General features: G+C 39.5%; 1 protein-coding gene across 1 annotated transcript in view; it reads right to left on the bottom strand.

The window, feature by feature from the left end:
• Window positions 1-180: 180 nt before the first annotated feature.
• Window positions 181-12,308, bottom strand: part of als2a (alsin Rho guanine nucleotide exchange factor ALS2 a) — a 76,218-nt gene continuing 64,090 nt past the window's right edge. The window contains 4 exon segments of the mRNA XM_052142799.1: window positions 181-273; window positions 437-1,047; window positions 1,050-1,238; window positions 3,163-3,388. Coding sequence (XP_051998759.1) covers window positions 181-273; window positions 437-1,047; window positions 1,050-1,238; window positions 3,163-3,388 — 1,119 coding nt within the window.

Here is a 12,308-nt window from a genome sequence, read left to right as displayed (position 1 = left end):
ATAGGCTGTAACCTGTGAGGAGAAAACAAAATATTTTTTTCTAGCCACGCACTGCGGTCATGGACACCAGCAGTTAAACAGAAATACAAGACCTTGTTTTTAATAAGGGTTCTATTATACCTGGGCAAATAGTCTCCATGACCTAGTTGACCTTGCTGGCCCCTCCCCCAACTCCACACCTCAGTGTAGAGGGAGGGGAGGAGATTTTCGGATTCTGAGGAGGAGGAAGTTGTCACGGAACCCACTACAGCTCTCGTGTGGTTGGTTTGATGTCTGTAAGAGGGTAAAACTAAAATGAAATGAGTTACAACATATTCAATTTAATGTACTTGATTGTACACAATTGTAAAATATTAATATAATTAATCTCTTAATGTTTAATGTGGAAAAATCATTGAGTGCTCCTTTAACACATTAACCTTGAGGTTTGCAATACCTGGGGGGAGAAGGCCAGGTGACGACCATTTTGCTGAGAACTGTGTGAGGATGCTTGGCCAGCACAAGAGGTCAACGGGGATACTTGGAAATCAGACACAATGTGTTTGGTGTGTGTTGTTTGAGCTGGAGAACTTTGTCCTGATCTTTGACCATGTTTAGAATTAGCCAGTTCCACCCCAAGTGGGCAGTAATGGTCATCCGAAATAATAACATGGTCATCCTTGTCAGTCATAGTGTAGAGGCTCTGTTTGCACAGTCCACATTTATCCTCAGATTGCTGACAGGACTCTGTGGGAGGAAGTAACTGAACCAAAACCAGGCTGTGAAACCCCCCACATGCTATCTGAACCACATATCTTCCCACTAGGTGTTCCACTTTCTGAGGTTTCCATACCGGGAACACACTGGTGACCAGGCCAAGCTGGCAGCCACTTCACCAGGCCCAGACCTCATGCTTTCCTGACAATGCTAGAGTGTGCTGCACTCCACAGGCCACATTTAGGACTTGGACCAGTTGCGGAGGATGGGTCTCACAATCCACCATGCTAACAGGTGTGGGATTAGGTACCTGGTCCATTCCGGAGATGCCACACTGGCCGTGAGAGTTCTCCCCCACATGTGGACAAGGCCATGTTCAGTTACAGCAGAACAGTGATAGCTGCCCGCCGACACCGATATCACACACTGACCGCTCAGGGAGCTCTCTAAAACAAGGCCAACAGGCTGAGAACTGGCTCGTTTCCATGGCTGCTCTCCAAAACTATAAACATGCCCATCTGAGAGAGAAACATATGAGCAAGCTTCTTATCAATTATTTCCTGTCAGGAGAAATTCTGTGAAAATTGTTGGTGCTTGTGGCTCGCATTATGTGAGAGGTAATACGAGTGAAACCAAGTGGCTTACGAGCACCTTACAACCTCCCAAACGTTTTTAAACAAGGCATGTGCACGAATATCGATTAACCGAGTACTTGTTCTGCAACAGCTATTAAAAACTCTACTCATGCATTGCAAATTAATTTTTCCTTGCGCATTTGCTTGCCGTGAGCAGTGCTGAATACTGTACTTTCCCTCTGGTTCTCTCACCAAATTTCACAGTTACAATGGAGTCCACTGGGAGGGCGCTGTGGAGGTGTCGTTGAGGTGTTGGATGAGAGAAGATTTGAAAGCAAAGCCTAGGGTGTTTCTCAAAGCTAAGAATTCAGAAAACAGACTTGTATTCTTATAAAGACCAGTCTTGCCAAGCTACCTTGGAAGAATGAACTCGGAAGGAAAGGAGGACGTAAAATGCATCTTATGGCAGCTTTGAGATGTTCTACGATCTTCACGTTAGTATGCGATTGCCCATCCTAGTATATATTTAGCCATATTAACATTATCAAAAATCAGTGACAACATTATAATCATCCCACCAGTAAGGTTTTCCAGGACAAGTGACACGTTGAAAGAATAAAGTCTTTTAATGCTTTTTTCCTTATACTTAATGTATACTTTAATGTAATATTTTGATTCTTACTGAATTGAGTTCAATACTTCAATTGAATTCTACTTTATTGATGTTTGGTTCAAACCAACAGACAAGAATCTGCTTTTATGGTGGAAAGAAACTGCAAAGCAGTACAAGAAACTTGGAAGCTTATCAGACCAGTATGTGTGTATGTGCATTAAATCTCTTAACATGGGCAGAGCACATAAAAAAAAAGCTAACTGTCACTCCTTGTTTTACAGTAAGGGCATTACCCTAATATTATCAGCATTGAATTCTATTATGTTCCTATACTCTGGAGAGTGCAAATGTTTTTTTTACTTTTAAATCTTTTTTATGCATATTGATCATTACAGGGTTTTTTTTTTTCCAAAGGAAAATCAGTTTGTAAAAGTTACCTTATTTTGAAACTGTTCTTGGTAACATTTGTGAATAAAACTGTAAAAAAAAATACTGAAACTTTGTAGTATGGCACTTTTCGTACCACTGTCTCCTTAAGATGATTCGCTTATGTTTTCCGCTTTTGTAAGTTGCTTTGGATAAAAGCATCTGCCAAATAAATAAATATAAATATAAAACAAAATATAAATTTCAGATACGTTTCAAATTGTTATTTTTAACTTGCATTTTAATTTACGAGTAATCGATTACTATTTTTTTGTGGGTTCGAGTACTCGACTACAAAAACACTCGAAAATGCCATCCCCATTTTAAACATGTCAAAACAAATTGGGACCCGTTAGCTTGAATTCGTGAGGTGTGTGTGGATGAATGAGGCGATTTAATAGGAACAGTTAGCCCTAAACAATGTGTCGTGCAGTGTCTACCATGACAGGGTCATCAGAGACTATATTTTCCAGAAGATCACTCAAGAGCTACAGCTGTCTGGGGAGTTGCAGTGCGTTATAGCATATGCGTATGGGTTTTTAATTCTATCACACACTGTCTAGCTGGACTGATCATACTGATTAATATAATGCCGGTGGAATACAACACTGCTGTTTGTATTCTGGTAATTACTTATACAGTGGATGATGTAATAAACAGTAGTTTATAACAGTAGATGTCATAACTAGAATAATGCAAATTCATGTGATTGTTTTGGAATCTGCCAGGTCATAAAGTTGTCGTATTCCACTGTATTTGTGCGATTAGCAGGACTAGTAAAATGTGCAGGGTTCACAACCTCCTGAGATTCAGAACTCCATGTACGCCCGGCCTTAGGCCAACAGATCTGACATAAATGTAATGTTCCCAATGCAGCATGAAGCACTGGTCTGGACAGAACTAGTCTCTCTGGGTTAACACTGCAGAAACACCCCTGCCATCTATAGAGCACACCTTTCTCTCTAGAGACCTCCTCTTCTCCAGAGCCGGAATGAACACATTCGATTTTAAATGTGATGTAACATGTAATGTAGTCATTAGATTTTAACAATATGCTGCAATTCCTGGTAACACTAGCCTAAATAAGTTTATTACTAACATGAAGATTGTGCAATGCAGGGAAGTGAGGTTTACACACTGCACAACTATCACAAACCAACTTGCTCACATTTCACTCACCCCCCTCTGGGTCATGGCACCACTGTTTCTGCTCGACCCGCTCCAAGTGAGATTCGAACTGACGTCTCTGGCATGGGAGGTGGGCGCACTAACAAGGAGGCTAAAGTCTATTCAGTCTCTAGCATCAGTTGCTAGTGCACCTCTTGAGGCTTACACACTGCAAAGCTGTCTACCATTACATATACATGGAGAAAGTAGGAGGAAAATTCCTCTGTCCACAATATAGGTTGAAATGTTGGTGTCATGCGATAAAAATCATAAAAACGAGAAGATAATCTTAGACCCGCAAGACTGTGTTTGAAGATTTAAAAACAAATCATAATTTTGTCATATCATTAAATATCAATATTTTGACATTTTAATGAAAAAGCACAACTGGCTCAGCTCATTTGGTGCAACCATGAGAAAACTTCTTGATATTCTTGAAAATTCATGATTTTTGTACAAAATATTTTCACCTTGAAACATATTTTTGAAAACTTTATTTAACATAATGATGAAGTTGTGTACACTCATGTATTCAAGATGCAAAGAAACAATTTTAATAACTTTTACTTGCTGGTTACACCACATTACATTTTTAAAGTCATTAAATAGCATTTTTGTACAAAATCATATAAATGTTTTTCAAACAATCTGTAAAAACAACATGAACTCAAAGATTACATGTCTACGAACTTGGCAACTGTTTTAAACCATATTTTAAAAATATTTATAATTTTTATCACCTTGGTCAACCCTTTTTGTCAATGATACATATACAAATGCATGGCAATAAATTTAAGGAAATAGTTCACCCAATAGTTCACTCATGCTTTTATTTTTATTTTCCATTGAACACAAAATATGATTTTATTCCTTCTGTTAAAAACTTCCCCTCCGTCGCTGCACTCAAATCTAATGATCTCTTCTTCCTATTGCTTTAACATTAGGGATACATGCTACTTGATAATGATAAATGTTTGGCGACAGTTATTTTAATTAGCGGATTATTTGTTTAGGTGCTGAAACAATACAAAGATCTCATGTAGAGACATGTCATAAATGGGGCCTATATGTGTGTCAGGGGCAAAGCACATTGCTAGAGTATACGATGTGAAACATAACAGATTATATATCGTTTAGATGCTTTTATATAGCAAAAGCTGACTATGAACTATGAAATTATACATTCATGTTGTTATAAAGTCACCACTTTAGAAAGAGAGAGAGTGTGTGTGTGTGTGTGTGTGAGAGAGCGACGCATATTAATGTCCTTTGAAGATCGATTTCCATATTTTGCATATATAAAGGACATTATATTTTAATATTTTATAATACCTTCTTTCAGTGAGTCAAATTTAAAAAAGTGACTCAAACTAAAACAATTACAGGAGGTAAATCTGCATGAATCAAACTATTCTCTAAATATCTTATTATATATCATATTACATACATACCATAACCCTGTAAGCCTAATGGCTAAATATATTTTAAATTACACAAATAGCATGGTATGGTCAGTAAAATGGAGAAATGTAGCAAAAGTGTGAGACTTCTATTGTCTTCAAAGTGACTGAGTTTGTAAGTGTTTGCTGTGGAAAACAAAATGTGATCCCCTAACCAGCAGGGGGCACAACACTACTGGTATATTCATATTTACTGGACTTGCCTTCATTTGAAAGTTGACCATGGACTTTTGCAATAGTTTCATGGCTAATAAAATTACTCCTCTGTGATTTGGTACGTCAAGATGCATATCAGCTCACTTGAAATGGGGAGTTCATACTGGGGATGTCATGACTTCTAAATGACCCCAGACTGCTTTAACTCAACAACCATCAAGAAAACTCACAAAACAAGCCTCAGACTGCCACACTCTGAAAAAACATAATATCACATAAAAATGGGATAAAAAGGTCAACAGCAAGCAACATAAGAGAAAACAATAAAAAGTCTTGGGTTTGGGGAGGAGAAACCACAAGCAGTAAAAAAGCCAACGAAGGATTGGCAGGTATAAGATATCTCTGCAGGACACCCGCAGGAGCCCAGGCTCTCACACGCACACCCTCCAGATCTCCTCCCCGAACCTCTCATTCGTGATCTCAGCTTGTTTTCGCTTTTAGTGTTTTCTATATAAAACGCACAACTTTGCCCTGTGGAACTTGGCCCTACATTTAAATATGTGTGGTCATAAACACTTACACGAAATGGTGGGAGAGAAAGAGGGGAGTGCTGGAGTGAAAGAGAGAGGGCATGTAGGTTGAACATTGTAACACATCTGTCCTGGTTCTGTAAGTGCTCCCATCAGCCCGTGCAGATTCATCATGCATGTGTAATGGTTACTCTCTCTTTTTTGACTAATTAGTAAAGTCTGTCTGTCACTTTTAGAATGTACTGGGCCTCTTTTGACCCCTGCATCTGTGCTTTGTAGAGATATGGGAGAAATTTGTTAATTCAGCATTGATTTAACAAGACAAGCATTAGATGGGAATGTTAAGAAAATTAGAACCTCCATCCAAAGGAAAAAAAAACATACATAGTTTTTCAGATTGGTGGATAGTAGGGGTTGCACTGATTAGTTCAATTAATTGTAGATCATATTACTTCTTGTTCTAGATGTAACAGGTCCTACTCGACCTGCTCGAGTAGGATTCGAACCTGCATCTCCGACATGGGAGGTGGGCACTCTATCGAGGAGGCTAAAGGCTATTCAGTCTCTAACATCAGTTGCTAATGCACCTCTTGAGGCTAGGGGAGTGAGGTTTACACACTGCACAGCTATCTACCAGCTGGCTACCCACTGCATCCCAGTGTAGCTGTATGTCATTAGCTTTATAAAATAACTGTAGGCCTAATGGAAAAATATACATGGAATTAAACGAAAGTGAAAATAATGTTAACCCAGAGTAGCACATTACAAGTGAACCACACAGGTGCTGACAGAAACTGTAGTGTAAGCAAGTGGAGCATGACTGTTTTTGCACCATTTATGACTCTGAAAGCTGCATGAAACTGCCAGAAACAGCAAAGACCACAGAAGATGTGATTTAAATGCCAACAGTTCAACTACTTTTTTGGACGAATAGTAAAAATGAGTAGTCGTGCAAGCCATAATGTACAGTAGATCTTTCCTTTCATTTCACACACACACACACACACACACACACACACACACACACACACACACACACACACACACACACACACACACACACACATGTTGTGTTTCCATGTTTTATGGGGACTTTCCATAGACATAATGGTTTTTATACTGTACAAACTTTATATTCTATCCCCTAAACCTAATCCTACCCCTAAACCTCACAGAAAACTTTCTGCATTTTTACATTTTCAAAAAACATAATTTAGTATGATTTATAAGCTGTTTTCCTCATGGGAACCGACAAAATGTCCCCACAAGGTCAAAAAGTTCGGGTTTTACTATCCTTATGGGGACATTTGGTCCCCACAAAGTGATAAATACACGCTCACACATACACACACACACACACACACACACACACACACACACACACACACACACACACACACACACACACATTTTAGTTTTAACCCTGATTATAAAAAAGCTAAAAGCTCTCGTCCAAAACCTAGTGAACAGTCTTGCTATCTACAAAGGCACCGTCCCAACTGAAACTGAACCTCACAGAGACTGTTTTAGAAAAACTCTACATAGGCAGCAACTCTGTGTGCAATACAAATAGTGCTCCTCATGAAAAGCACACAGGAGATTTAACTCAAGTTGTTTCAAGTAGAGTTTGATGTTAGCATGTTGCTAAGCAAGCACTGTGATACTCAAATCAGCATAAAAATATATATATATATTTATATTTTCTAGTATTTTGATCAATACGTTTTCAAGAACGTGAAAGTGTTTAACGATTCCACGAAAGCCTGTTTTCGTTTTTCAGTCTCCAGTGTTTTCACTCGCATCAAAGTATATTCTTAGCGAATCATGTGATGCATTAAAAAAAACAACAACATGTGGCTCCATAGTGCGAATACCTTACAGACTCGCAACCATTGACTTCTTTTTACAGTGCCTCACCCGTCAAAGTTTAAGGAGTGTGTAAATTATATAAAGTGATGTTTAATTACATTAATGTCATTAACTGTTTTTATGACAGCCAACAACTGCACAAGTTGAGCCTTAACTAATTTTGACTTCAACTAGCATTTCAAATGGCTGTTGTACTCTGTCTAGATTGCTTGTTTCAGCAGTTTTCACATTACTTAATGGAGACCAGATCCAGAAAACAATCCAGCAGCAATCAGAATCATATCGTTGCCATGATTACATGATTACTTATACCCTCAATTTATAATTTACTTATAATCAGCATTTCTCTCATCTTGGATTTATTTTTCCACTCATCACAGTGCATCCTGTGATTGATTACTCCATGAAGAATACATGCGATGTGGCCTTACAGTTCGGTCCAAATAAGGTATCTTATAGCAAAAGTTGCCTACACATTTTGGATCAGCCTTTGCATCAGTAGCGTGCCAATGAAGCCTTCTGCTCCCATCAGCTTAAGGTTTTAGAACAGAGTAACACTGTTGAAAATTGACATGTGCCAATTAATTTCATTTTAACGTATCTACAGTATTTGCTAAGGTAAATCTGCGCCAGAAAAAAAGAGAACAGTTAACATTTAAGAGGAGTCTTGCTCGCTCATCTTTTTGAAAAGGACAGACTCATGCAAATGACTAGCCAAATAAAAACTATTTAACATTACAAAATACAGGATTTTTTTTCAGCAATAGAATCATGGCACATTTATCACTGCACTTGATTCCAATTCATATTCTCTGGTGTGCAAAGTATTTAGAGGTTCCATGATGAGACATCATTTCAACAAAGTGTAGTTATAAGCGAATCAGAGACAGTGCTCCTGACTGATGCGTGGAACACTCTGATCCTGCTCGTTTCCATCATCCTGCAGGCAGAGGAAGCAGCTGGGCTCAAAAGAGGGCTGAGGTCTCTTTGGGGAACCAGGGAGAGATCTAGGTCTCTACACCCATCACAGTCCAATAGTGGTGGATCAGTGATCAAAGCTGAGGCCAGACATGTGGTGATGAAGTGATGGGCAGAAGGAAATAGAGGTGGGTTGCAAGTTGCGGATGGGGGGAGGGTGATGAAATGCATTAGGCCCTGGATTGAGAAAGGGCATTGTGGATAGGTAGGAGAGCTGGGTGAGAGATACAGGGGCCTCAGTGCAACATTGAGGGGACAAATGCCAGAAGAAGGCAGCTGCTGTATTAATTGCTTCAACGTGTTTGTTAAGGCGAGGGCGTGCATGCCTGCATGTGTGTTTGAGTGAGAGATCCAGTCCAATCCAGTCCGGATCAGGAACATCATCTCCACCACCACCACACTGAGCACTGGGGGCCCCTAGGGCTGTGTGCTCAGTTCACTGCTGTTCACTCTGCTGACTCACAACTGTGCAGCAATGCACAGCTCGAACTAGATCATCAAGTTCGCAGATGACACGACCGTGGTTGGTCTCATCAGCAAGAACGACGAGTCAGCATACAGAGGTGCAGCGGCTAACGGACTGGTGTAGAGCCAACAACCTGTCTCTGAATGTGGACAAAACAAAAGAGATGGTTGTTGACTTTAGGAGAGCACAGAGTGACCAATCTCCACCGAACATCGACGGCTCCTCTGTGGAGATCGTCAAGAGCACCAAATTCCTTGGTGTTCACCTGGCGGAGAACCTCACCTGGTCCCTCAACACCAGCTCTATTACCAAGAAAGCCCATCAGCATCTCTACTTTCTTCGAAGGCTGAGGAAAGCACATCTCCCAACCCCCCATATTCACTACATTCTATAGAGGGACTATTGAGAGCATCCTGAGCAGCTGCATCACTGCCTGGTTTGGGACTTGCATCGTTTCAGACCGCAAAGCCCTGCAGAGGATAGCGAGGACAGCTGAGAAGATCATAGGGGTCTCTCTTCCCTCCATCAAAGACATTTACACAAAACGCTGCATCTGCAAAGCAGCCAGCATTGTGGATGACCCTACACACCCCTCACACATCCAATGTGTAACAGCTTCTTCCCCCAAGCCATCAGATTCCTCAGTGCTCAGAGACTGGACTGACACACACACAAACACCTGTACAACATCCAACTTTTGCACATGTCCAGAGTTGCACTTTAATTCACTGTCACTTTACCTGGCTGCAACCTCAATAACTGGTATGTCCTTAGAACACTATTTCATAGTATGTTATGTTCACATTTGGCATTTTTAGAAAGTGTCATCTTTTTGCACTATTCATTACAAATGTGTACTGGTCTGCGCTGCACTGTCTCTTACTGTGTCTATTGTCCTGTTCCTTTTAGTAATTTATTGTACTGTCCCGTACTTTTTTGCACACGTTTGCACATGCACTTTATATAGGTATTTTATTTAGTCTGTGTAGTCTCATGTGGTACTGTGTTTGCCCTATTTTGTTTTATGTAGCACCATGGTCCTGGAGGAACGTTATCTTCGCTGTGTACTGTACTGTATATGGTTGAACGACAAGAAAAACTACTTGACTTGAGAGAGAGACACAAGTAGTTGTATAAATGCTATGTTTCCATCCAAATTGAGAATTAAATTTATGCAAAAAATCTGAATATCGCAAAAACAATGTGCGGAGAAAGCCACGTTTCCATTCCTTGTGTTCAAAATACCAAAATCGTCACTTCCGGGGAAATTTTAGCGACTGTGACTTTTTTATTAATAAAATACTCTCGGTTTAGGACACATAGACAAAGCACTTTAATAACCCGTTTCATGACTGGAAATGACAGCGTGTCACACCGATCTGGGAACATTATGTGCGTGTGTGTATTCCTCCATCATGACTTTGCGGTGCAGATCTAGAAGATATTCTTTAAAAGTATCAATAAACCTTCTCTTCTGGAAAAAGTGCAAGTTTGTGTTTAACTTATTTGCTCAGCAAACTCTGTGCAGGATTTGGATTTTTAGGACACTGGTATTTCCAGAATGAACAGGGCAACTATTCAGATGCGATGATTGGTCTGCTGATTCGTCCAGTTATGAATGCATTATTCCGTCACATGATTTTTCTTTGTGCATCTTGCATTCTTGTTAAATTCAATAGGAATTTATTTGGTAAATATGTTTCATCATAGTTTATGCTCATTTCTTCTTAATGATTAAAAACATATCCACCGCAAGCGAACGTATACGTTGTCCATGCGCATTTTTAGGATTTTGTTTGTATCTTGCTGTTTCCATCTAGCAGATTTTATGCGATATCCTAAAATGCGCATAAAAAAAAGCATTGATGTAACATAGCTATGGCTTTACAGGAAGTGATGATTTAGGAAGGATCATTTAGCCTCTGAAATATGACTGTGCCTCAAGCATAAGTATAAAACAGAGAACGTATGGCATGAATCAGAAATAAACTCTATACCAATACAGGTAGAAAAGATGGCAATAGGAGACAGGAAGTGCTCTCAGTGAAAATACCAGTAACTTCTAAAAAATATGGGTCCTCGGATTATACATCAATTAGCGAGAGAGACATAGTATGTATAACAGGTGAACAGCCGAACTGCTCCGTGATAGAGATCCATGTAACTGGGAGAAAGGAATGAGAGAACCGACTCTAGATCAGAAGCTGCGACTCTGCGAGCAACGTACAACATCGTTTGTGTACGCAGAGAAAATGTCTTAAGTTTCTAAAAATATATATTAAAAAATGTTATAATAAACAAGTAGTTTGATTCATGAAACAAAATGTGTTTATGACATTTTGGTAGTATTAAAAACGATTCCATTGTAGTTGTATCTACAAGCATCTTTGAAGTTGTGCCGTCTGTGCTCACTGTGGATCAACTCAAAACAAGTGTGCACTGATATGACTTAAGTGAAAAATATTTATTTATGACTTTGCTGCTTCTCAGACTCCCCAAAACTGGGCAGACTGGAAAAACATAGCTTGGTCTGATGAATATCGATTTCTGCTAAGGTACACAGATGGTAGGCCCACTGCAGCCTCAGCTTTCCATTCTTGGCTGAAAGTGGAACCCAACATGATGTTCTGTTGTAGCCCATACACTTCAAGGTTCAACATGCTGTGCATTCTGAGATGTATTCTACTCACTACAGTTGTACAGAGGGGTTATCTGAGCTTCTGTAGCCTTTCTGTCAGCTCAAACCAGTCTGGCCATTCTCCGTTGGCCTCTCTCAACAACAAGGCATTTCCAACCACAGAACTGCCACTCACTGGATTTATTTTGGTGCTTTTTTGCCACCAATCTGAGTAAACTCCCGAGATTGTTGTGCAGTTTAAGAAATAATCAAAACAGAGAGTCGTGTGGCACCATGCAAGGGTCGGATGTGTGAACAGCGAGCTCTGCACACTTTGCTAATTTTAACACTTTTTGTGTCATAAACCGGTTAGATTTGATTATTTTTTATAGATCTTTAAGGGATGTTGCAAGGCCCTGGCACCCCTCATTATATAATATTGGGAGGAGACATTAATCTATTGATGGGCTCAATCCTTGATCATTGTGAAGCAAAAGTGTGTAAGCCCCCTAGACCAACAGTGACGCTTCACAGGATTTATACAATTCTTTGTCTTACAGATACTTGGAGACTTTAAGTTTAATTGTTGAGTTAGATTAGGGGTATTAATTTTCTTTTTGTAAGATTGGTTATTGTTTTATTTATTTATTTGATTTGGCACGTTCCAAGTTCTTGTCGTTTTCCCCTTTTCCTTGTGTTAAAATATTTTATTATGGGATATTTGTTCTCCCATTATTCTTTATAATAAATATAGA

This window comes from Xyrauchen texanus, chromosome 14 (genome assembly GCF_025860055.1).
Source record: "Xyrauchen texanus isolate HMW12.3.18 chromosome 14, RBS_HiC_50CHRs, whole genome shotgun sequence".
NCBI lineage: Eukaryota > Metazoa > Chordata > Actinopteri > Cypriniformes > Catostomidae > Xyrauchen > Xyrauchen texanus.
Note: the sequence above shows the minus strand (reverse complement) of the source record. Positions and strands in the feature narration are given on the sequence as shown.